The sequence below is a fragment of the Candoia aspera genome, chromosome 1 (genome assembly GCF_035149785.1).
Source record: "Candoia aspera isolate rCanAsp1 chromosome 1, rCanAsp1.hap2, whole genome shotgun sequence".
Taxonomy (NCBI): domain Eukaryota; kingdom Metazoa; phylum Chordata; class Lepidosauria; order Squamata; family Boidae; genus Candoia; species Candoia aspera.
In genome coordinates, this window is record NC_086153.1 from 200,921,799 (window position 1) to 200,949,376 (window position 27,578).

The following is a 27,578-nucleotide window of genomic DNA, read 5'->3' on the forward strand; positions in this document are numbered from 1 at the left end:
AGTACCATATTCACCTAATTAGAAATTTATCTATAGTAGTCAAATTGTGATGTGCTTCAAAGCTTCTTTAATATATATGACATATGAGTTAGAAAACATGATAATAAAGTTTTTCATTTTATTAACACAGACTTTCAAACACTGTGGTGGTGTAATAATAAAGAGGTATATCTACTGAAGTACAAATTTTATTTCATGTGGAACAATCTTGAAGGTGCTTATTAGTTCTACGTGAGCAATAACTGTCCCCATCACCTTCTAATGCCTCCACTGCTGCATATTTGGCAACCTCAAAATGGGGTTGTTATATGCGTACGAATATACTAACATTGAAGTCTTCCATAACATAAGAGATTCCCTCTTGCCTGGAGGGGTCTTTGTACATAGGACCCTTACGGTCATAGAATATATGTCAAGTGGTTACATGACTTGTGTGTACAGTATAGCGGTGGGAAACAGGATTAGCCTGCACAGATTTACAAGACTTTTGAGTGTTTTTAACATATAAAGGAGGCTGCCTGAACCCCCAAATGTCAAGGTCAATCACTAACCAATATAGGTACTTTATCTAAAGGAAGTAAGATGAAGACAGGAGTCATAAAGCTCCTTCTTTTGATGATTTTTGGCATTACCTCTGAAAATATTCATTTCTCTCAAAATGTACTTTCCTTCAGTGGGTTTGCATAATTAAACCTTATTGACTGTGTAATGTAATTACCTCATTTTCTCTGGCTACAATTAACCCAACCAACTCATTAAAGAAGCATTGCGTTAATTCTCAGTTCATTTTGATGGCCATCAGCTTCCAAAACTTGGAGACTTTATTAATTTATTTACATTATCCTATCCATGACACGATTTCCAATAGACCAGGGTTATGTGAATAAATTATTCAGGATTCAGAAGGGAAATATGGTGATAGAATGCACAGAAAAATGCAACAATGGCACCAAGTAGATAGATTACTATTTTTATATAAAATAGAAAAAAGAGATTTTCAGAAAGTATTTCTATCACATATCTCAAAATGCTACTTGAATTCAAAAATCAAAGCAAAGTATACAGTTTTATGTATATCTTACATAAAAATGTTGCAGATAACAGTAACAGTCAGATGAAAAACAATATAATTCCAAATATATAATGATAATGAAATTTTTAAAAGTTTTTTTAAACTTTAAAAAAAAAATTTTTAAGTTTTTAAAACCCTTTTTAAAAGTTTTTTTAAAGTTTTTTTTAAAATTATGAATAAACATTTGTTGCAGTGGTTATCTGTTAAAATTGAGGAGATCGTATCTTCACACTGAAATACCATTCTTGTGTGCAGATGAATTAATGCTATATATACTGTGTAGCATAATTTTATAAATATCTACTCCGAAGTAAACCCCTTGATTTCAATACATGTACTCAATAGTAGTTGGAATAATATACTACACTATGTTATATTATAGCTCGCTTGTGGCTTAGCTGAGGGTATAAACCCAGCCAGTGATTTATAAACCATAGTTTAGGCCTTAGTGTCATATGTAAACAGCCACTGTTGCTTAATCAACAAATTCTTTGTTTGTTATCACCTTTACTGTGGGGGTACTAGAGGTGGTTTTTGGTTTTATGTCTAACCTTAATTTTATTTGATTTTTAATTGTTTTATGGAGTGGTGTTGATAGCCTTAAGTTTACAGATTCTTATTTTATTTGAATAGTAGAAAAATATATGTAGCTCAGGATTGAGCTGTTGGATTCTTGGTATTCTCTGAGCTTACAGGTAGTCCTCCGTTAATAACAGTAATTGGGACTGGAATTTCTGTTACTAAGCAATGCAGTCATAAAGCACGACATTATGTGACTGCACCACTTAGCAACAGCAGTTCTGGCAGTCCCCAGTTACTGTCATTAAGCGAGGGCCTCACAAGATCGCGACTTCTGACTTCCTGCCAGCTTCCCCATTGACTTTGCTTGTGGGAAGCCAGCAGGAAAGATTGCAAATTATGATCATGTGACTGTGGGATGCTGCAACGATTGGAAATCCAGGCTGGTTGCCAAGTGCTCAGATCGCAATCACATGACTGTGCAGACGCTGCACTGGCCAGAACTTCAAGGACCAGTTGTAAGCACAACTTGCTTAGCGCTGCCTTAAGTTCAAACTGTTGTTGAATGAGTGGTTATTAAATGAGGACCACCTGTATTTTATTGTTTGTTTGTTTTTGCTGTAAACTGTTTAGAATAATAGGGACGGAGGGTAAAAAAAAACTATGACTTCATATAATGTGTGAACTCAGTTAAGTGTACTGGACTGCAGCTTTAATTCCACTAAACTGGAACTTCAGTCCTATGCTCCATGCATGTTAGCACATGCTCCCAACTAAACAAACACAGGAACGAACTATTTTGTTCCCTTTACTCTAATGCAATTTAAATGAACAAATTTCATTTAACAAACTTGATTGTTCTAGTTATTTCTGTACCTTGCAGAGTAATTGCAATTAATCAATCAATGCCGTTCTGCTTACCTTTGGCAATCTCTGCTCCAGCTAGTCTTGCTCGTATTAAACCATGCCTTTTTTTTAGATGAAGAATACGGACCTTTGGAAACGGTGCCATGTATTTGTCTAATTTGTCCTTGAGGTAAGCTAAATTAGAACAGAAGAGAATCAAGTACATGGACCACAGACTGTGTCTATTTCAAACTCAACTAATAAAATACTAAGAGGGGTCACCAGTCCTCAACCACTGCCTCTGATGCTCATTGAGAATATTGAAAAATAGCAAACAGTTGTTTTCTGCTGACAGTTTTTATAGGGGACAGAAACGGTAGATTATTACCAGCTGATTATTTGTCACCCTTACTAAATAGAATTGATCCAGTAAAATGCTCACAAGAGTGTACACATACAAAATACTTGTTATTTACACCAACTGGACTCTCCAGAAAGCAACAATATTCTTGCAATCTGAAAAAAACCATATAAAATTCTACCTGTCAAACTGCTTAAAAACATTATTGCCAACTGGGATATTCAGCTATATGAGCTCCACCCCTCACTTTTAAGTAGTTAATAAAAACCGAGACCCATGTAATAAAACAAGGACTTGGTTAACATCTATCTCCAGGTTTGCAGTATCTTTTATATCCCACAAAAAGGAAGGAGTAACATGTTCTACCACTTTTGGAAAGACAGTGTAAGCACTTTTGAGATGAGGAGGCCTACGAGGGTGCAGAAAATTTTTTTTCCTGAACAGAAAACACAACTGAGTTGTCAACAGTTGAAGCAGTCACAAAGATGTACCTGTCATCAATCAGCTGCCTCTGCCTTACAACATGGCACAATGTAATTTCTGGGAAATTATTGTTAAAGAAAGGAAAAAAGAACTATCTGCACTACTTAGTAGTCTACAACTGCCCAAGTACTGCCAAATCTCCTTTTTTCCTTCATATTTAAGAACAATTTAAAAGCACCTTTGTCATAACATACTTAGGCAACCTCCCCCTCTCCATAAACCAAAAGCAAATTCTACCTACCAGGCTTCAGCAGCACTCTTTGCTGCATCCCCCAAATCCTACACACAACCATCCAATGACCCCAACAATGTTCTGCATGCTTCTAAGTCAAATACATACATGCGGGACACATGCTTCTAACTTGTAAGGAAAAAAAAAACCCATGATATAGAGAGCACTGAAGCAAAATAAGGCCAGTTTGATATTTCAGGGAAACATATGGAATGTACTGGAGAACCTCAGTAACCACTCTATCGTGATGAAAAAAATCTTTTCTTTTTTTTCAGCAAATTATCAAATAACATGTTGATTCTTAGATATTGACTTACCCCTTGTGCTAAAATCATCTACCAAAATAACTTCTTTAATCAACTGAGGGGGGGACCGGTTGAGGATACTATGGACAGAACGTAGGAGAGTGGACCACACTTCATCAACAAAGCACATGATAATGCTAGTGGTTGGAAGGTCATTGTGGACAAGAAGATCTGAACATCTGCAGCAAAGGCAAAAGAGATTAAGAGCATAACATAAAAGAAACAATTGATACAAACCTATATGGAACTCTAGATGCGAATACTAACTTCTATAATTGCCATAAAAACTCATTTTACTGAGGTATTCTCCTGAAAGTAAGAGAGGTGAGCACTAAAAAATAAATTCTAGTAAAATACTACGTATCAAAATACAAATACTTCCTCCCCAGCAATTAAAAATCATAGGATAGAAATCTGATCAAAAAGTAAGGAACAATATTATTGTAGTACCCTGAATCTAATACAGCTAACAGCATCAGGTATGTTGGGCATCTGCTTAATGGAAATTGAGAAATAATAATTACATAAACCTGTAATACAACTCAACATGGTGGAGTTGTGAACTGTTGTGCCTGCTTGGTCTGCTGTCCATGTACTCATTAGATAGGGAATTTGAAGGTTCCTACTCTCTCTTCTGATAATTTTTTGAATCTCAAAATTGAAGTTAGACTTCAGTCTTGACGCACAAACTGTCAGGTCCATGATCAGACTATGACAGCTACAACCTGCCAAATCTTCTGCAGAGCCAAGCAGATCAGACCCAGACGATGAGAATAAGTAAATGAGCACCAGTGGCAGGGAGGAAGAGGATCTGTTCGAAGAAAAAGGCCCCACTTAGGATTACGTGCTGAAGGCCCTGGCACCGATTCTGTGGGCTGGCCTTGACTGCAACTGCACAAATACTATTGTAACCAAATGGTGACTGAGTTTCTGACAAAAATATCTCTGTGAGCCAGGAGAAACTCTGCTATTTACAAAAAGGACACCTTTTTCCTATGATTAGGGTGGGGTTTCATTGAAATGCCCACATTTTATGCCCCAAACTGAGCCAGAAGAGGAGGCATCTCAACAGGACGTGACCCTTGCCCTTTTGACACTGTCAGTTTTTGTGCCTACAGCATGGCTATGTGCTAGATACAAACTGCAAATTGTTGCTGCATCTTCATGCAACACAAGATCCAATTTACATTATGCCAAAAACAACAAAATGGTAATCCTTCTGATGCATAACTCTTTACATGTTCTGGACTAAAAAAAGCTTTTTCTGTCCCTTTCTTTTTGTAAGAGCTTTTTTCAAGTCCTTAACTCAGACACTCACGATATCTCATTCCTTTCAGAGTAGAAATTTTAGATACTCATTAATCTCTGGGATGGGGTGCAGCTTTACCTGCCTCTCTTCACCTGTCAAAAGAATACTGAAAGTAGGGGATTAGGGGAAGGGGAAACCTTAGGATACCAGGGATCAGAGGAAAAGCATTTAAAGTTCAATTTAAAATCCAGGTTTGTGGCTTGGTTTGGCTGCCTCAGTTTTGAGATGCACGATGCAAAGTACCAAATTGGCTTTCCATGCATTTCTAGATTATATTACTTTATAGTTTATATTACCTTAAAATACTTCATTCCCTTCCCTCCCTATCCAGTTCTGAGACTGACTAGAAGACTTTGGGCCAAGAAAATCACGAGAGCTTTATTGTCATTAGGGAGGGTGCTGGAAAAAATGAGACATAAAGAATTCTGCAAATGCTGTGAACCCAAAGAAAGCAACATGGGAGTTAACTCTTTGTAATAGGCTGGAAAAAAAATGGAAAGACCCTTGCCAAGTATTTGTGGTTGGGAATATATTCTCCAGTCTCCTCCAGGGGGCTGAGCAAGAAGTGGGAAGACTGGAAAGTGAAAACTAGGATGAACCATCAAGTCTTGTAAGCATTCTTGTAAGCAACTTGTAAACAAAGGAGGCAGGGCTAGTATCAATACTGGCATCCTCGGAGACCTGCAAAGCCTTGGAATAGCACTCTACCCCCTGCCCTGCCCCACACAAAATATACCATTTTTCTGACCTGGCATTCCATGAAGAAGCCAGTGGCTGGAGCTAAACACCCTTTTAAATTTGTCACAATGTTCCAAGCCTGACAATATCACTCTAAAGCACTTGAATAAATTAAGAGTAGCTAAATCCAGCCATCCAATACTGCTCTGAGCACTAGTATCATAGTGAAGGTCTAGTGACAGAGGAGGGACCCCATAAAGGACCTCCAATTGGCCCTTGGACTTGAGGGCTTTGATTTCCTGAAGAAGAGCTAAATTCAACAATGAAGTTTCTATGTTAAGTTTCCTTTAACTGAGAAATAACTCATAAGTTGCACAAACTGTTGCTAGAATTTCTGTTTGTATTCATTCACTCTTGTTGCTGGCAAAGAATAATCCCTAGTGGATGATAAAAATAAAAAATCCAGGCTGCAGCCTGGGTTTCTATTAGCCAGTTTCTGGTTTAAAATAGCACCTGCCTCCTGTGATCAAGCAGGGTGGCCAAAATAGTCTTCAAACCCCAAGGCATTATTTTTCCAGAGGAAAAACTTTGTTTAAAAAAAACAAGGGTTGGCAATCACAATGTACTATAAGGAAGCAGAAGTCAAGAGAAGTCAAGAGTATGAGGAAGCTAGATGTAAACCAAAATCTAACTGTATCATTGAAATGTATATAAACTGAAAGCATCTAATGCCTAAACCAGTGTTTCTCAACCTTGGCAGCTTTAAGATGTGTGGACTTCAACTCCCAGAATTTCTCAGTCAGCCATGGGGAATTCTGGGAGTTGAAGTCCATACATCTTAAAGTTGTCCAGGTTGAGAAACACAGGCCTAAACTAATCTCTTCCAAATGCCCAGAGATTACCATTTCCAGAATTCTCAGCCAATATGGCCCATGGGATTCCTGGAAGTTGTAATCCTAATATAACTGGAGCTGTAAGAGCCTGGGCCCTTTGATGAAAAATAGATAACTTGCTCAAGTATAAAACAAATAGCATACCCATGGCTTACCTATTCTTCTTGCTCTCTTCTGTCCTAGATCTGCATTACAACACACATTTTCTTTTGTCACCTCTTGAGAATTTCTAGTAATCTTGTCCACCTCAGCTGGAATTTATAGCAATTGTGATAATTCTCCATGTGACTGAGAAATATGTGAGTTGTAGTCCCAACTGATATAGAGGGCTTCAGATTGAGGAAGACTAAGGTAAAGAAATAGCTGAAGATATGGAAAACCCTATGATAAGTAGCACAGAAGCATAAAAGAAGAAGGTATTATTTTTTTTGGAGCCTAAATACTAACATGTCAGCACCAAAGCTGAACATTCCCAATGCTGCCATAATAATGGTAAAATTACTTTTGAAGGAAAAAAGGAAGAATAATAGAAGCCTGAAGGCCATGTATATTATGAATTGGGTGTTACTTTGATGGAACTAGGGCTTCTTCAGTAACACTGCATCGCAACTCCAAGAATTCCAAGCCAGCATGGAAACCAGCTTGGGAAAGGCTGTAATAAGAAATGCTATGGAGTGGGGCAGAGTGAGTCAGTCTCTTGAATCTACCTCTATAAATGTTGTGTCCAAGTACTATTAATCCCTACTGTTACCTAACACTAGATTGGTCACTGGAAGTTCCCTAGCATAAAGCTGCAATGTCAGTTTATGGAAGTTATTTTTTATTCTTAACACAATTCTTATGCAAGCAAGCCTAGTTTTATTCCAGCTGGGGGAAGGAAAAAAAAAACAACTGGATTTCCAGTGCACTCTAGTGGCTGCAGGCTGGAAATGTGAGATCTTAGAATGAATTAGTTTTGGTACCCAGAATAAGTTATTAAAAAAAAACAAGACTGTCAGGAAAAGAGCAAGAACCTTTTAGCTATAAAGCTTTAGCAATAATGATAAACATCCAAAACATTTAGTGTCAGTAAGTCTCTAGGTATTATGTGGCACACTGTTCTTACAAAGCATTAGTAGAGACAACATCATGACACTTTGATGCCATATATACCCCAGGTTATGAGAGTACAGAACTACACACACTTTTAACTGGGCCAAGGCACTTTCAAGAACTTTCATTTTAATACAGTTTTAATACAATTTAAAATAACAATTCACAATTGTCTTTGAAACGCTACTCTGGAGTCCCTAACAGATGGATGGCAACAGGTCAGAAATTTTGTTTCTAGAGTGGCACATTGATTTTAGAATATTTTCCCTAGGGAAATTTATACATTGCCTATTATTACTTTTTTTTTGTGCCAAAGACTTTATTTTAAGCTAGATGTTTAAAAACATTGCTAGATCTCGTGTTCATTCCAATATGTGTTACTGCTCTGAGGCTTAAATTATGTTATGCCATATTGCTTTGTTCATTTGTTTAATGACTTTGTATTATTATCTATTTTATTAATTAATTGTGAGTGACCCTGGGACTGGAACACACTGAAAGGCAGGATATAAACTCCTCAAAAAAAGAAACATGTTGCAATTCTTGCTGTATGACTACCAGACTACCATGGAACAAATAAACTAAAAGAACTGCTATTCTAAGAGGGAGGCCTCAGCGTTATTTTTGATGCTGTTGGGGATGTTACAATAATCCATGGGCATTACAATATATGCTACATCCACCCCAGAGCAAGTAGATACAAATGTAGCTGCTGTATCAAGTCAAGGGCTGAAGATACGCCTGGAAGAAAGTCTCACAGAAGTGACGACCACAGAAGTAGAAGGGACATGCAATTGAGAATGGAAAGCTGATGTTTGGATAACTCATCAATATATACTACATTATTCAGAGTAGTCACAAATAACGTGTATGTATCCTGCAGTTCCTAGGAATATAGCAAATCCAGTTACTATCTAGGCAAACCTAGAGCCAGCCTTTTTTGAGTGCCCAGTCACTGAAGAATAAACATGCATGTAATGGGGTGGGAGTAGACTTGCCTGAAATTTATGTACATTCAAAGGCTGAAGGAACATAGCAAGCTGCCTTATACTGAGTCAGACCATTGTTCCAAGGGTGCTTTCAACATTCAGAGAATGAATGCATTTAAAGTGCTCCAATATGTATATTGTTTGTTTCTTCTAGCAATTCCATGCATTGTTTTCCTCTTCAAATAGCCAAATAAAGTAAAATAAAGCAGTGCCAAAGAAAACAAAATTCACTTATAGCACAGACATAGTTTTAATTTCCAGGAGTATTACTAACTTCATGATGTTCAAGTGTTTTGTTTGCATATACTTAGTAGAAGAAATTGATTTGTTTGGAGAGCTGGCAACCTTTAGAAAAAAACTACTTACAAGACTGTTTTTCTGTCATTTTGTCCAAATAAAACCTTCTCCTCCTCCCCCACAACAGTCAGTGAACACTGAGATCTTACTGACAGCCTCAAAGCAGTAACGTTTCAATGTGACCCACTAAGCCTATCAAACAAGAACAGCAGAAAATCTGTAGATCTAGCTTGTGATAAAGATTTCTCTCATTTCATTGAATTTGTCATTTTACATCATGCTGGTTTAAAAAAAAATAGAAGAAGAGTCAAAGGTTTTGGTCAGGTCTTCTCTGCATGAACAAAAGGCTGAAGGGAAAGCATTTTTCTCGATTTGCATTTGCAATTCAGCTATGGGTTTGATGGATGCCTTAAGGGAATCTTCACTCCCTTAACTATAATATCTTCAAGCAGATCTTGAGAAGGCCAGGGCAACCTACCAAAGAACTCCTCACACAGAGAATCTGTTCTCCTGATCATTTTTCACCAATGTTTGATAGGGTAGTTGATCCTATCCTCCCAACCTAGATGGAAAAATATTTTCTTGTTCTGTGTTGTTTTGTTGGGAAAATAGTTGACTTTTCAGGCATTCCTACAGAGAAGAGACTGTAGCTCAATGGTAGCGCACCTGTTTAACATGACAAGGCTCCCAGTTCAATGACTGGCATCTCTGATTAAGACACAGATCAAATAGCAGTTGATGGGAAACATTATTCTTTGCCCTTTGCCATTCTGGACTTCATAGTCTTTTCAGGTAATAAGACCTATTACTTTGCTTCAGAATGCAGTAAGGTAATCCAGTTGTATTCAGAAGCCCTCACTGAGGGTGACTCTGAATGCTGCCCAAATATTGCCATAATACACCACTATCTCTGCCCAAATCCAAGGATATCTAGTTCCAGTCACAACAGGAAAATACTGCATTGTACCAATAATTTGATCTATAAGGCGAGTGCCAGGAAGATGAAGCCAAACTACAGCTTCGGCAGGCAATATACCAACATGTATCTATCACAACATCCGAGATACATTATTTGAAGGATCTCTGGTGCCTTTATTAATCTATCTGTGCTTTCAGATGTTAAAGACAGCATTTGTTGGCCTACCTACTTTCAAGATCAGTTAGACTGGGAGACAAAGGGGAAACAGCTTTTGAGTAGAAGAATTTATCTTATGAAACTCCTTCCTCAGCTGCCATATTTCGAAGGCCTCTGAAAACTCACCTGTTTTGTATGGCTTTAACTGAGGTGTCAAATTTATTTATTAAAACATTTCTATACTGCTCAAACATTTCACAACTTTGTTTCAAAAAGTAAGCATTGATACAAATAAAATTACACATGGAGCCTTGGTCCAAAAGTTCATGCCAAAAACTTGGAAAAGGTTGGTTTCCACAGCTCTGCAAAACACAAGTGAGATGGGTGGTCTCCCCACCTCAGAGCACCAAGTGTTTCATAATGCAGATGTTGCCCTCAAGAAAGAGCACCTCTAGGTGCCCAGCCCCTTAAATTCAAGTGGGGTGAGCAGCCCTTCTTAGGGAGACTGCATAGGATAGACTAATTCTGTAGGAAGAGTGATTCTGCAACTAAACAGTTACAAAGTCACATTAAGTTTTATAGGTTAAAACAGCACCTTGTATTTTCTGTTTTTGGTACAAGAAGCCAACTGTTTAAGACACATACATGCCGCTTTAATTATGTGAAATTCCCAAGTCAGTGCACTTCTGTCTATAAGCCGATTATCATGCATGGGTTATACTGTTTTGCATGGCTCTGAAAGCCCGTGTTAAAATGAAATAATGAGAGTTCACAACTGATTTGATTCTGTGGCTGAGTTCACACATCATAGGAAGTTGTATTATGATTCTGCTGGTGTAGGGGGTGCTGGCTGAACTGAACCATCATGATTTGTAAACTACAGTATTGCTTATGGCTTAGTACCATACAACTGTTTTACCTACAATTGAATAAAAACAACTAATTGAGCACTATTTTTTTTAAAAGTAATAACAGAATTCTAACAGAATGACATGTAAACAAAGAAAAAGATGCTAAACATAGAAGCGAGACTGTATGGAGGGCCAAGCAATGCATTCATGCCTGGGAACAACATTTGGGCCAGTTTCCAATTTCCACATGCATCTTAATGCCAGCATGAATACTTCAGTAAGCCAGTTCCACTAAGAAGATTCTAGGTATAAAAGTCCATAGCTATGTCTCAACTGTGACACATCACTTGGACAAAATTATGGGTTCCCTATAGCTGGATGTCTGTAGCCCTTTACTGGTTTAGCCTTAGGGACACTGATGCATACTCCTGAGACTGATTTCCAACTTCTGCTTTCTTTTTGAGGTGATGGCTGCCAAAGCAAAGTCCTACTTGTAGAAAAACTGCTCCTCTAAGGGCCAACTTTGTTCTTTGAAATAAGCAGAGGAAATCCTTGTGTTCCATATTCAAGGCTACACAAACAGTGTGTGTGTGTATGTGTGGGTGTATTTGCTCAATTAAGCACATCACTCAGTGTTTTGTTAACTTTTTGGTAGTAATGATATCTAATCTGATGGGCCAGTTTCCAATTTCCATTTGCATTTTAATGTCAGCATGAATACTCCAGTAGGCCAGTTCCACTAAGAAGATCCCAGGTATAAAAATCCATAGCTACATCTCAACTGTGACACACTATTTGAAATGTACTCATCCTACAAAATTATGTACACTTACCAGAAAATTAGACAAAGCGAATATGCTGGGACTAATTTCTGAACTAACTTCAAAAGTATAGTTTTGTTCAGTAGTCCTGCATGCCCAATGCACTCTTGTGAAAAATACTAAAATAATGTAAAGTGTTCACAGAAACCTCTAAGTCCCTAAACAATTTGAGATCTTGTTACCTTAGCTTTAAGGGTAACATTTGAGGTTCTGTTCTGTGGTCCACCAATACAATTTTTTTTTTAAGTATTAGGGAGAGGCCTTTTCTGTATGGTCACCTCACACTGTTTAGTTATCTTCCCTGAAAAGCATGTATGGTCTTTGCTGGCTTTGAGGAACACTTTAAAGGTTATTCTACTCCACATACTGTTAATTATGCTTTTTACTAATCTGTTGTTGAAGATTTATGTAATATATATTTAGTTGTTTAATTACCTATTACTTTTTGGAATATTGTGTGTGTTTTTTTAAAAAAGATCTCTTTCTGAAGGTTTATACCCTAAAAAGTGAGTTATAAATCTATTCAACCAGGTGACCTATATTCATTTATTTTACCATTTCATAATTCACTTTATATTATCAAAAGTCAGTGCAGTATAGTTCACAAAAGGGGACCATTAAGACAGTGAACCAACAGGTTATTTGTTTGTTTATTGCTAAGCAAGTCCTGTTGAAAACAGTGGGATTTAGATCCAAGTAAATATGATTAAGGCTTTGCTATTGGGGTCAAGCGCCAATAAATGAAATGGACTCATTTCTGAATGGGCATGCCTAGAATTGCATAAGATTCTTGGAATTCAAGTACCGTTCAATGTCTTCCTTCCTCTCTTATACCTATGCTATAACAGAGGAGAACGAAAGGCCTTAGCTATACACAATTTAATCTGAATTATTTTATTCCTTCATGGGAATCATATAAGAATTGTTTTCACTTGTTACAATGCTGCCACACAACTCCCATTCATTTCAGCATAATTTTTTCACTTTCTTCAATAGCTTGTAATTTGGTGATTATACTTTATTACTGTATAAACTGAAAATAATAAAACAATACAAAACTGGTAAAAATGATTTTTCATCTTATTTGTTATAAAAGACTAAAACAGTCAGAACGATGATTCAGAATGGAATAACTTGTCACCCAGATTGAGATCTCTCTGTTATCCTGATTAAAAGGTCAAGACAAGAATAGGGAGAACTGTAGCTGCATACGTCTGGAGTCTTTATAATCTTCTTTACACAGTTGTTATAAGGAGAAAAAGGAGAAAAAGAAAACCATGCATAATACACTACTCCAAGTACTGCATTTTATACAATAGAAATGTAATAAATACCAACAAGTTGCCCAAGTTTTATGACCCAAGTGGGATATGACTTTTAAGTACTTTTGTAGTTTATTTTATAAACTGAAGCAGAATGAGTATAATTAAAGATTTGTGTAAATATTATTAGCTAAGTGTTTCTCAACCTAGCCCTTTCCAGAAGAATGTGGTCCTTCTGCTTGGGAATTTTGGGAGTTACAACTGCAGCAACATTTAAAGTTTGGAGAAGAGAGTATTTTGTATTATTAGTACTTATTAGTACTGAAAGTACTAATCTGGTAGTATTTGTGTTTAATGGTTGGGTGTTAAGCTTCAATGGTTATTTTAAGGAAAGTAAATGAATATATGGGAGAAGCTTAGCTTACGCTTGAGTTAGATGTAAATGCAGCAGTTTGAAATTACACAACCAAGACACATTGCATACTAGATTAATCTTTTTCATCTAGTATATGAAAATCACCTAGACCTATTTTTGTGACTCCCCTTAAAATTCAGTGGAAAAAAAAGTATTTAAATGCATAAAAGTGCATTTTAAAAGTGCATGTTACCAAGGAAATCAATTATGCTCAAATCCAGTTATCAAATATGAAAAAGTAACAGTATAGTATGTTACAGTATAACAACACTCATATAATATATCCAAGTTCATGGACCCCCTGAAATCTACCCTCAGACCCCCAAGAATCCCTGTTCTAGACAAACATTTAATAAATCAGCAGTTGCACTAGCCAAAATGTGTGCTGTGCAGCACAAGTAATTATAACTTACCCTGCAGGCCTTGTGTCATCAATGGCGCGATCAACTGGGATTAAGTCACTGAGGTAGACATTGAAATTCCCTTCAGTCCATCTTCTTTTGGCTTCTTCTTCCTTCTCACCTGGGACCTCAGCAGGGCGCCCAAATTGACCAGGTGCTCTGGGGTCTCTTGGGGCAAGGGTCCTATCAATTGTTAACACTTTGTGCAGCCTAGTATTTTCTGTGAAATCTGTATTACTCTGATTATGTTTGTGCAATTGCTCTTTACCTGCTAAATGGCCTCTGTCAACCTTCCCCAGTTCTCCTCTTCTGGCAAGGATACCTTCCGTGGTCATGGCTTTAATTAGACCATCTATTTGGGCTGCATTCACAGCTTTCAGCTTATTGCTGCTTTTCTCACCAGCCAGTCGTGTATTCTTTCCCATCAACCTAAACCCTTTGGTGCTGGCTTGGAGATGCTGAATTGTTGGAAAGACTCCCTGGACCTGTTCCTTGGTCATAAAGACCTGTTGGTTTTCTGAAAGAGCATCCTTTGCAGGATCTATTTTTGCATCCTCCCTGCTTGGCAGGTTTCCTAGAGCTATTTTATTCAGAAAGACTTCCTTCTTCTCTGCTGTTGAGGTATGCAGCTTGCCAGCAGGTAAACCCCACCTTCCCAAGACCTCGGAAACCCCGACGATTCTTACGCTCCCTCCAGTCCTGTTTGCTCTCGGAAAAGGGGGGCTGCCCTGCCATTCCTCAGGCTTGCTTCCAGTGGGCACACCTCCTGTCAACCCAGCCAAAGCCCCTTTCTCTGTAAATTCAACGTGCAGGAAGACCTCCGCTCTTCCCGCGGTCTTCTGAGCAGGCGCTTTCTGGGGGACTCGGTTTGAAAGAGTTAGGTTGACAGGCGCTCGCCCTCCAGCAGCTGCCGAGTGGGGGTCCCCGTCCCGCCCGGCCAGAGCTGGCGTTGTCTGCCGGGGCTCGCTGGTGGCTCCTGCCCCACTGACTTTCTTCCCCGGGGGATGGGAGACGGGCTGAGCGGAGGGCCGCCGCCGTTTCAGTGGGAGTCTCCCCCGCAGGCCGGGTATTTTCCCGGGCGCTGCTTCGGCCGGGGTGGTGCCGAGGGATAATCGCTGCCCTCTCCCCTCCGCGCCCCAGCCAGCATCCTCGCTGTTCCTAGAGGGCCTCCCGCCTTGTCCTGGGAACGGCGGGGAAGCCTCGGGCCCCTCTCTGGACCACCTCCCCAGGCTATTCTCGGGGTTGCGCCGAACTGGCCCTCGCGCCCTTTCCTTCCTGCCCGTCTCCTCTTGCAGCACTTTGGTGTTGCTCTCGCCGAAGGAGAACTTGAGGGCTGCCATGTCAAAGAGCAGCCAAACGACAGAGGCTGCGAAGATCAAAGCCAGGACTCTCCCGCTGCCTCGGCAAACCTTCCGGATTTTATTCATTTCGGAGAAAGTTTGTCCGTCCTCTGAAAAGCTCTTCCTCCGGCCCCCTCTGGGCCTCCTTACCTACTGAGGCGGCGAAAGGAGCGGCACGCGGAGCCCCCTCGCCCTGGAGCTCGCCCGCATGTCGATCTAGAAGTCGCCTGTTGCTCCTTGCCTGCGTGGCATATTTACAGCGCGGCATCCACGTCTCCTCGGCTTCTTGTGGCGGGCCTTGCAGCCGCATGTCCTGAGCCAGCCGGCGTGCAACCAGGGGCCGAGCGGCCGGCGGTGCAACTTGCGGCGTCTTCTTAGGAGTCCCTTTCTTCCTCCTCTCGGCAGCCTGGGGGTTTCTCCATTCTACTTGCCGAAAGAAGGAATAGGCGGCCGCAGATCAGCTGGAGAAACCGATCCCAGCCACCCCCCGCCCCGCCAAGCTGGCTTTCTTTCCCTGTAATTCGACACCACCCTGGAGAGAAAACAAACTGCAAACTCCTTGCCACTCTGGCGTAGCCTCCGCTGCCACCTTCCGAGATCCCAGTTGCGTTTCAAAATTACACCCCAAACCCCAGAAACAAGCCTGGTGCTGCCTGTCTTTGTGTACGTGGCTCGCGATTCCTTCCTTGTAGTCATGGGAAAATTCGCTCTTCCCTTGCCCAGTTTCTTCAGAAGGCTCCTTGTATTTTCTTGAATGATTCCTATGTGTATTCACTATCACTAACTGCCGACATTTTTCTCTTCTTTGGCAAGCCACGGTTTGTTTAATCATGGTTTATTGAATAAACTAAATTTGCTGAGCTCAGAGATTATGCTAAACCACACAAGCTAAGGTTTACCAATCACAACTGAAAGGATTTACCTGACATGCTAAGCCACAAGCAAGCAAACCCCATTTAAGCTCAACATATTACTCCAGTAACCTCTGCAGCAATGGAGCAAAGAGGTGTTGTCTTGGGTGGGGTGGGGTGGGGTGGGGAGATCCTCTGAAAGTGCATGAAAGCAGTTGATCCTAGTGCTGTAAGAGACTCTGATACACAGAGCAGGAGCAACAAGTGAGAATGTTTTAAAACTCTGTCGCTCACCTTTAAAATATGCTTCCAGGGAGGACTCAAACAATAAAAAACATCCTGGCATAAAAAAGACTAGACTAAAAATATTCATGAAATAATAAAATATGAGGGAAATTTTAATAAAAAAAATACAATCCCCCCATGACTGAACATTTTTAAAGGAAGACGCAGAGTGAACCTCCCAGGGACAGAGGCCTACAGATGGGCTGTCCCACTGAAAAGGCTCCTTCTCCGGTGATGTCAGGCTACCTGGTCCACAACAGCGGAGGAGATTGTACGGGCCTTACTCTCTGCTGTGGGGAAGTGTTCTTCCTTGTGTCTTGAGCTCCAAAACATTACAGTGTACCAGCATGAACTATGCAGCCTCTGTTACCAATCCCAATCCTGCCTCTGTTGTAAGTCACTGTAGCAAAGCTCGCAGCTGCTCTCGGAGAGAATCAGAAATGGGGGGGGGGGTAGGGGTGGAGTGCTACTTTCACACAAGTGCATCTAAGAATGACTAAAGCCTGTTTCAGTCTTGGGTTGGCAATGAGATGAAGGCAACATCATGGAGTCATGGCAGAAAACAGATATTGCCAAGGCACATTAGTGTTGCAGTGAGGTGCAAGTTGCAAAGTGAGCCAACAGGGGAGCCAACATGTCTTCCTAGAACTGAATTTCAAGCTGCACAGTTTCACAGAACTGACTACAGCGTTTGCTTCTTATTTATTTATTTATTTATTTGGCTTGGACACTCTGAATGGTGCATAAACAAGAATGCAACGTCAGTTCCAAGCACATGAAAGCAGGTGCATGGTAGATATGGCTCAAGAAAGATCTCATTTGAACCTCACATCAGGTTTAGAAACTCTGAAGCTGAAATCCTAAATCTGTTCCATCTGGATTGGAAGCAGCTTCCACTGAAATCAGTGTGACTTATATATGGGTATAGTATTATGTTGTTTTGGTCTTAAAATTTAGTAATTTTCTGTCTAGAACAGAAGTTTTCAGGTGCTATAAAAGTGATAAAGGAAAAAAAGCAGAAAATGCATGTATAGTAATTGTCCTGTAGTTGCAAGAGCATTCTACCCTGTAGTTAGCACTTTAGGTAAAAACACAGGAAGGTGCTGGATCCACTTCAAGCTATCCCAGACAGTTGTGACAGCTGCAGTAAAGTGAATCAGGATCTGCAGGTCGCCTGCTCTTGCTGTAAATGACAGCAGCCTTTATGGTATGAGCCCACAGTGGCTCTGTTCACACAGACTGCTAAGCCAAACACATTTTGGCCTGGCAGCAGGCTTGAACATAGCCAGCACAGGACTGAGCACATGAAAGATTACTGTTCCTTTGGTGTGCTACAAGGAAAAGAATAGAAGCTGCCATGCTGTGGTTTCAAACTTTTCTGTGATGCCCTATTGAATACCAGCTTCTCACAGCATTGGCTAGCTGCAAATCACTAAGAATAGCTGGACAACATAAAATAGGATGTTTTTAGCAGTTTCTCATCCCGCCGCCCCCCAGTAAATGAATTATGAATTATTCAGAGCAAATGAAGGAATGTACCCTCACTGTTAAACTTTGCTTGCACATTGTGAATCATGAAACATTTCACAGCTGCAAGTGGCACAGTCAAATAGTCTCACACTAAACTTTGCAATCTGGTTTTACTACTCAGCAAATACAAATGTGTGGGGTCTGTTTGGACAGACTTGTTCAACACAAGGCAGAAGTTTTAATGGTATGAACTGATTGACTCCAGACTACTAACATTAGAATAACACTGAGGGGTGACCTCATATAGACAAGTCAATTCAATGTTTAATAAAGGTTTTCCCTTCTTTTCTCTCTTTTTTTGAAAAAAAATACACAACACTCAAAGCGGAGGACAGGAAGTTGGATGCTGAATTTTGATGCTGAGCAATAACAAAAGAAGAAATCAAGCCAGACCTCACATCTCTACAATAGGTACATAAGGTATAGTGTCACAGGATACTGCAGTAGAACACCTGCTTTGCATGCAATGCTGTGCAGGTTTGAGAGGGAAGACTGTAGCAGTAACACATATTTAACTGTACTTTAGATTAAAGGAAAGCTTAACCCATTATTAAATCTGAAAGTGAACGGCTAGCAAAGCAAGGATTTGATTCCTTTGATCAATGAGCTGATACTAGTGAGATCTGAAAATCCACATTTTGCTTTCAGTTCTATTAGTTTGTAATCTTATAGATTATCCCCAGTTCTGCCGAGTCAACATTCTGCTGCAGCTCCAGTGTTGGTAGAAGGGCTCATCCAGTTTTGCTCTGTCTCCAGTATATTGGAAGAAACAGTTGGTAATTAAAGTACAAAAAATACTATGGGTACTTCCACTTGATATGTCTATTACTAGACAACATCACCTCAGACTCCAAACGAAACCTAAAACCTCCATCACATACAAAATTATATATATCAGGCAGAACATTGTAGCTTAATCTCTGTGCTGAAGGATCTTCCTTTTCTTGAGAGACCAAGAAAACCTTTTCAGAGATAACAGAGCAGTCAAGTAATCCATCTGGTATGTGTTAATGGTTTTCCTACTAACAGATTAAGGTGCTATTGTCTCTAATCACTTTGGCCGGGTGCAGAGGTTGAATTCAACTGCCCCCTTTTCGAATGTTAATTATTGCACCTGGGGGGAGGAACCTGCCCGGACTTGTTTCAGTTCCTCTTTCTCTTCTGTGCCAGCATGTAGCAAGCCAGGTAGCTCTCAATGAGAGCTAAGTCCTTTAAATATGTTTTGCTTTTGCTTTGCTTTCTGTAAATAAATTATTTTTATAGATATGCCTGGTGTGTGTGACTTTTCTGATCTCTCCTGGGCCAAAGGCTTTCCCAGCAATCTGCCAACAGTATGGACAGTTATTACCATTTTTATTCTGATATATTTTTTATTGTTCTTAAATATTTAATTTCTTTTTCTGTTGGTTTTATTGCTATTTATTCCTGATTTGCTAGTTTCTTTGAAGAATCTTTTTAAAGTGATATAGAAATGACCATCATAAAATATAGGTATTGTTATTTTTCTGGAAAACAGGTGTGTCACGTGATAGGGATAATTATGAGTAGTCACTTAATCAAGATTCAAATACTATTTATGAATCCTTTGTTGCACATCTGGAGTTTTAGAAGTTTTCTTTCACCTTTTCATTCCTATTTTGAAACTATTTTTGGCACACCTGAAGGGGACTGTGTTTTGTGGGGATTCTTTTTCCTTTGAATGTTATTTTCACATTGCTTCAATTTATTCAATTACACTTAATTTCGGATCTGACTCAGTCTTCTCCAAATTACCTCGGATTACTGAGTCTTATTGAACGGTAAGTAGCTATTTGCCTATCAGTTAGAGACAGAGCAAGGGTAAACTGTACAGCTTAGCCTCTGATTCCCTTGTAATCCCCATTCCTTTTTTGTACCCCATTGTCAAAATGCCAAAATGTAATGTCAGTATTATTGCTGAACTGTTAAAATTATAAAATATTGCAAAAGGAGTTATGGTAAGCCTATAATAGGCTTAATGGTCTATATTTCTTACAAAAAAACCGTCCCCCAAAGCAAAAAGAATTAGGGTGGAAATTTTGTGCCTGCCCCATCAGGAGGTATCAACAAGTGGCTATCAAGCTTCCTGCAGCCCTTGGAGGTGCCCTACAATAATCATTAGACAAGGAAGCCTTCATAATCTAAATAAAAGCTGATGTACCTTTTTTTCTAGGCCACTGATACATTACAAATGCTGACTGAGATCTATGCAGCTAGGTGATTTTTAATGGATTTTTAAAGTAGTCAGACAATTTTATGGTATTACTAAGCTTTCTCAAATTGCCATCTAGTCTGTCTGTCTATCTTCTATGTTAAATTTTATCCACATCGATTAGTTTCCCCAAATGCCATCCCTAGATTGGGCACAAAACATGTTCATGGATTCATGAAGTATACCTTCCTAATGAAAACAAAACAAAACAAAAGTTAGTGGATTTTTTTTTTACTTTAAAAACCTAGCAACTGATTCCCCCCCCCTTTTTTTTTAATGGAGATAAGTTTTGAAGAACCAGAATTAAATTGGAGACATGGCAAGAGAAAGAAAACAGGTTAAACAAATTGTATTTGCATAATAGGTCACCTAGAAAATACGAGCTTTCTCCTAAAATTTCCTTCTTTTTTTTAAAGAATTTTATTAAGTTTCAGGACAAAGATAAAAGCTACAAAAAAAGAAAAAACTAGGAAAAAAGAACTAAAAAGGTGTGAAAACACAAGAGAAATTTTTTTCCACAATTACAAAAAGATGTGGCTTCTAACTTTTAACAGCAAGGGTATACACAAATTTCCATAATCAATCTCTTACTCTATATTAAACCAGAACCACATTATTTCTATAAATCATTCCACTTTAGCACATAATAAAAATCACTAAGTACAGTTACTCCCCCCTTATATTAAAATAAAGAAAAAAAAATCATATATATCTCCTAAACAACTTCCCCCGCACAAAAAGATAACGCTTATTTAATTATTCCCTTCCCACTACTGTTATATACAGTACATTTCTGTCTACTATAATAAAAATGAAACTAAAAAGCACATAAATTGTCTGCCATTATACTTAATAGTAGAACAGTTTTAATAAGCTTAATCTTAATAAACCCCCAAAACAAAAACAATTCAAAACAATAGCCTTAAATCAAATCCTTAAAACCATCCAAATCCTTAAAAGCAAATAACATCAATTGAACCTTTAAAGCAATCCAGATAAACTTTCTTTAACCCTTATCCCACTTCAGAATAAACCAGAGCATTTACATATCCCCACAATGTGCAGAGCATTTTTCTTAGAAAAATCAAACAGCCCATCTGCCCCCCTCAAAAATTCCAGCTTCTCTTAAAAAAACTTCCCACACATAATGACCCCTTGTTTTCATGGCGTTCCACCAGAAAGTCAATTTCACTTACTGCTTGCAGATCTCTCTCTCCCTTAAATTTCGCCAACTCCACTTCATCCAGCATCTTAATAGAAATCCCGCTCTCACTCTTGGAAGAAACATTTCTATCACTGTTGAATTCTTCAGTTTCATCCACCGCATCACCAACCTGATGGCACATTTTAGATCTCATATTTTCCACAATGTCCTGAATATCTTGCATAAAAGCTTGGTAGAAGTCAGAAGAAATCTGTTTAAAATCTTGGTGGAAGTCAGAAAAAATCTATTTAAAATCTTCCATGTCTCACACAGTAGATTATGGTGCCCGCTAGGAGCTTAAGCAGCGGAAGTAGAAGATATGGAAAAGTTCTGGAATGAGTTTACACAAGCAAGAATGAGATAGGTAGACAGTTTTCATGGGAAAATAGAAACAGAAAGCTGAAGGTTCAGATCAGCCAATTCAACGTGTAGGAAAATGCTAATATCTTCAAATTTAGTACAAAAATAATAACAGGAAGACAATTGTTTACTCTCAGTCCTCCTTTATATTTGGAAGGAAAATGAAATCCAAAACTTGAAAAAGAATTTTTTAAACAGTAATCCCAAAAATAATGGTAAGCACCAAAAGAACCAGCTTCTCCTTGCTGTAGAAAGCCACTCTTAGGGTACACATACTTTAAAAAAAGCATAAATTTAGTGATTTAGAAATGGGGTAGCTGGTCTTAGTGCCCCTTTAAGGCTACAGCATGGCTTGGAAAATGATGACAGCCCTGCCTCCCAGCTATAGCTCTTACCAGTGGAACACGAAACTCTGTTTGCGATCTGGCTGCAAGCAGCCATCTGGAGGACAGATGGGATGATTTCAGGTGTTCTCCTTTATCTGGAGAATGTTTCTGGGCTTCAGGAAAACCTGCCTGAGCCCAAAAAATATTGCCCTGTTGTTAGCTCCACCTGCTAAGTCCACGGGCACAGCTGCTCAGTCTGCCATGTCCCCACCGGAAGCTGAGCTTTCTTTTAAAGTTTCCAAGGAAGCCGTATGTATCTGAACAAATTTATTTATGTATTTATGTATTTATGTATTTATGTATTTATTTCCCACCTTTATTAACTAAACATTCAAAATCTGCTTTATAAAATCTGATTAGTCGAAACAATTTTAGACAGACCAAGTGGCCAATAACAGCATTAGGAATTACTACATTGAGTTTATAGCACCTAGCTGATACTGTATTGGCTAATCTTAAAAAGCTAACCAGGTTATACCTGATTGGTGCTTGGGGACTGTAGATTTACTGGGAATTTTTTTTAAAAAATCCTTTGAGAAGGCAAGGGCAACTTTATTTCCATACTGTTGTAAAACCAAGCCCAGCCCAGCCAAGCCAAAGATATTTTCATGAAGTCAAACTGAACACTATATCTGCCTGAAGTTTGGTGTCCCTATTGTGATCTCTGTTCTGCCTTTATTGCCTCTGTTCCCAGTCACTGTCAGTCATCAGACTCCCTTCCAAGATAATGGTGACAGCCCAACAGATTACACCACCTAGAGGTTCCCCTTGGATGGCACCATTGTAAGAAGGAAAACATTAGTTTAATGTCAGGGCGAGGGTGAGTAAAGCCTGTCTCACTCATGGGTTGGGGATGAGAAGAAGGCAGCGCCACTGGGATACAGGAGGAAGAAGATGGTGCTAGGGCATGTTTGTGCTGTGATTAGGTGTAAGTCAGAGGATAGCCCTAGCTAACCTGGCTGTAAAAACTTCTTACAGTGTGTCACAAGGTGAATCTAATCTGCAATCATGATTTAGAACACAGCTGGGAAAATTCCCAACCATTTTGAATGAAATTTGTAGAAGACAAAAACCTTGCTGGATTGGTCCAAAGGCTGAGCTATCACTGTGTTTTCAAGAGTAGCAAAACTGTTGTCTTGAGAAAGTTTATAAGCAGGATGTGAGAGCAACAGTACCCTTCAGCATCTGATATTCAGAGAGGTATATCACCTCTGATACATAGGGATTACATGATCTGTGTACAGGTAGTCCTCATTTAGCAATTGCCTTGTACAGTGGCCGTTCAAGTTATGACAGTGATGAAAAAGTAACTTTGCAACCAATCCTTGCATTTACAACCTTCGCAGGTCTGTAAAGCACAGGAAAGCTGAAGTGAGATCATAAACACAGTCATGATTTCACTTAGCAACCACTTCGCTTAAAGTCCAAGTTGCTGGTCCCAGTTGTGGTTGCTAAACAAGGACTACCTCCATTAATACTAACTCTAATGCTTTGTGGTCCAGCTTGATGCACCTATACCCACAGTGTACAGTTACAGTTTGTTGTGCTTTGTAGTGCAGCTTGACATATCTATACCTATACTTTGCAGAAATAAGAAAAAAATATGGATAGAAAGGAAGAAAATATCTTTATGGGGAGAACCAAGAGGGAGACCACAGAAAACATGTCTATGTATTGTGCCTTCAAGTCAGTCTTTACTCCTGGCAACTGCTTGGACAAGTTTCTGCGGTTTTCTTGGCAACATTTTCAGAAGTTTGTCCTTGCCTTCTTCTTCAGCTGAGAGAGAGTGACTTGCCCAGGGTCCCCCAGCTGGCTTTGTGCCTAAGGCAGGACTAGAACTCACGGTCTCCTGGTTTCCAGCCTGGTGTCTTAACCACTGCACCAAACTGGCTGTCATATATGAGATGCCCAGTTGGCTTCAAGGCTGTAATTCAAGATGCTGGTTATTACTTATAAAGCCCTGCCTGTCTCCCATAGTATCTGCCCATCCTGTTGCTGTGACAGAATTGGCCTGGTTCAGGTCCCTTCAATTGAGCAAAGTCATCTTGTGGGACTGAGGAAGCAGGCCTTCTCTGTTGCTGCATCTACCCATTGGAAGAACATCCCCCCAGACAGCTCATGGCCCCTGCATGCCCACCTTCAAGTGGTCTTTAAAAACTGGCTATTTTCTCCCCAGGCTAAGGGCTAGGCTGTTTGTGTGAGTCCCCTTTTAGTTGGGGGTGATATATGTTTTGTTTGTGTGGTTCCCTCCATATGCTGCTTGTGTTTGTATAGTATGTTGTGTATTGTCTGTTGTATTTTTTTTAATCTTGTGAAACTATCCAGAGGTTTTTTTTTTGGAGTTAGGTGGCCTAGAAACTTGACAAATAAACATATAAAACAATCCAACACCAAATGCCGATTAATTTTTGAGTGAGAGAAAAGAATCTGAAAAGTGGAGAACAGTGGGCTCAAATACAACTTTACAACTAGCAGGCAAAGAGACTTGATCAACTGCAACTGATTTGTACTCTTATTTTACAGATAAGAAACACTGTAGCTAAGAGCTAATAAATTAGCATAACACTAGCCATCCATTCTTTTTTTAATTTTATGTGAATCCAGAATTCAGATAAAGTTTTTCTCATGCAGTTATTCTGCCTCATTCACCGAATTTTATGGTGGGTCCAAAGATGGTCACCTTCCAGTTGTGGGTACCAGGTTTGCCTACCACTACTTGTTCAGACTTTCTTCTTATAGCCATTAAGAAGGTAAAGATAGAATTACTGTTCATTGGCAATGTTAGAAGCCATCCTTCTAAAAGCCACTTCAGTCCATTAAAGTATTAGAAGGCAGAAATCCTTCTAATTAAGGATTAAGTCATCCAGCTATATATCAATGAATCTCAATCTTCTTCTTTTGCTCCTGATTAAAATTACACTGAAATCCAATGTAAAATAAAATAATAAAAATATGATTGTGGAATTCAGCGACTTGGTCTGAGATTTAGAACAGAAATGTAATAAAATGAATAAAAGTAAAATAAATAAATATTCTTATTTTACTTACAGATGTGCATTTATACATGTATCACTTTTGAGGATAATTCCTTGCAAGGTAACTCACAATTAAACATCAATTTATTTTCTCACTGTACAGATCAATGACAAACGAGCCTTCTTTTTTGTTGTTGTTGTTTATTCGTCCAGTCGCTTCTGACTCTTTGTGACTTCATGGGCCTGTAGGTAAAAATGTCTTAGAATAGCACGAGGCAGCCCAGCCTTAAACATACTCAAAAATAAATCCAGCTGCCACCATATGAAGTCCACAAATGGTTTTCCTTCCATAGTGTTATGCTCTCTCACGCTACACTTGTTGGAATTATTAAGTAACTGCTTTTGATAATAAGCTGCAGAAACAAGTCTTCTGGACAAAGGATATACTGATGCATCAATGAATATTGGGTTTGTTTTGAATATTCATGCAAATTTTGTTAAGTATTTCATGTTCACAGTTTCATAATTGAACTCCGAATCCAATGCTTAGATGTGTACCATTCATGTGGAAAATTTGTCACTTTGCAACTTCACACTTTACCACTTTGCCAACATTTGCCACTTTACTAATGTTTTGTTAGCAATCAGATAAGTGGTAATTAGATGTTAACATTCTTGCATGTCTAAAGGCTTGTTCCGTGACACAGAACAACTAATTATAGGAATAGCTCCATCTTTCCTGCTTCCTGAGGAATCCTTGAATGGCAAATACGAATGGTTCATTTTTGTAGAGAGTGTAACCCTCAGCCTGAATATTTATGCAGTTTTTAAAATTCCAGCCTTGAAACCAATGTGGACTGTCTCATCCAAAGATACACTGATAGAAAGATATTTGGATTCTTCCTCTCCAGAGACAGGCTTTTAGATGCAGGACAATATCAGCCCATGGACAAATCTCCATATTCCTTTCACTAAATAAGTTAAAAAATTATTACTTCTGTCAATTAAGCCAGTTTCTGTTGTTCTGTTTCTGCTGCATTTGAGTAACAGCGCTATTCAGCCAGCTATCCTAAAACAGTTTATTAATGAATAAGCACCAACGAAGCAAAATAAGGCTTTGTTCCACATGTATATGAATGTCGTAGGGTTGTTTCTTCTGCTGATTCCTTCTTTACTGGCAACAAAAAGGCACTTATACTAGGTAGTATTCACTTTCAGGGAGAAAATATAATGAAATATCACACCAAAGAACTAGGATCTGCCCAGAAGAAGATGTTGATAACTGGGGCAACTGGATTAGCCATGAAATTTTATTTCAACGTTGGTGACAAGACAGTGGCCTCTGCTACATCTCTGCTGCATCTGTAGGCAAAATTAGGATATTTACTTATTTTACTTTTATTCATTTTATTACATTTCAGTTCTAAATCTCAGACCAAGTGGCTGAATTCAACAATCATATTCAGTTTTACTATTTCATTCTACATTGGATTTCAGTACAGTGGAAGTATTATAGGGCATATTAGGTGCCTATATGGAGATGTACTTTCTGCATTTTGCATCGTGCCTCTCTGAGGCCACTGCCTCACTCTGTCTAATGATAGGACCCGTCTTGCAAAACCACACTAGAGAACTGAAACAGTGGGCTCTTCAATCAACACTTACGATTTTTATCATTTTTCTGTTAAGGAATAGCAGAAAAAACAGTTGTAAAGCTAAAGTGCAAAAGTAATTGTCAAATAATGTCTTTGTTATAAGAGATGAAAAGGTCATAAAGTACTAATCAAGCTCTCTCAATTTTCCTAGCATCTTTAAGCTGGGTTTTAAGCAAAAAATTCAAATGAAATACCAGAGGCTACTGGGATGAACCAATAACACAGGTGCCCTTCCTCTGAAAATGTAAATGCCAACAGTATTTCAGATTTGCCACTGATACTAACTAGGGTCCCTTGCAATAGAATAGCTGCTCTCTGTTGCTTTTGGTCCCGATCCTCTTGCACTGATTTTGTTGTAGAGAATCCCTCTTTCTGGGTCCTAAGGAAGGCCTCTTTTGACTGCATATTTTGCAGAGAAAGGCATTGTGATGAAATGCTTCCAGGAAGAACATAATTTAGTCAAAGCAAAAGAATTAGCTGGGGGAGGGAAAGGAGATGAGAATACATTTGCTTTAGAATATGCTCACAAAGACTCAAAATGAGAACAACATTAGGTCTTCTGCAGATTTGCATAAGGGTCATGTTTGGCTACAATGTGTCCTGTAAAGGCAGACAGTGTGTTTTAAATAAAAAATGATGAAAGCTGACTTGATAATGCTATTTAAATTTCAAATTATGCATTAAGTGTGCATGAAATCAATTAAGGGTTTCATTATGAGGAAAGTAAAACGAATAGTTAGAAAAAAGCAACCTTCAGGAATGTGAGGTATTTTCTATCCTTGCTAAATATAATCTGTCTCATAAAATGATTCTTTGTTGAATTATTGCTGCATATAATTCATGCAGCATATTAACATTACC

The 27,578-nt window shown here is 38.9% G+C and overlaps 1 protein-coding gene across 1 annotated transcript in view; it reads right to left on the bottom strand.

Moving 5' to 3' along the window:
- The window catches only part of GALNT5 (polypeptide N-acetylgalactosaminyltransferase 5), a 34,414-nt gene extending 18,633 nt beyond the window's left edge, over nucleotides 1-15,781 (bottom strand). The window contains exons 1-3 of the mRNA XM_063318347.1: nucleotides 13,914-15,781; nucleotides 3,831-3,997; nucleotides 2,513-2,632 (exon numbers count right to left, since the gene is read on the bottom strand). Of these exons, the coding sequence (XP_063174417.1) occupies nucleotides 2,513-2,632; nucleotides 3,831-3,997; nucleotides 13,914-15,328 (1,702 nt within the window). The 5' untranslated portion in view covers nucleotides 15,329-15,781. The remainder of the gene's footprint in view (nucleotides 1-2,512; nucleotides 2,633-3,830; nucleotides 3,998-13,913) is intronic.
- Between the last annotated feature and the right edge of the window lie 11,797 nt (nucleotides 15,782-27,578).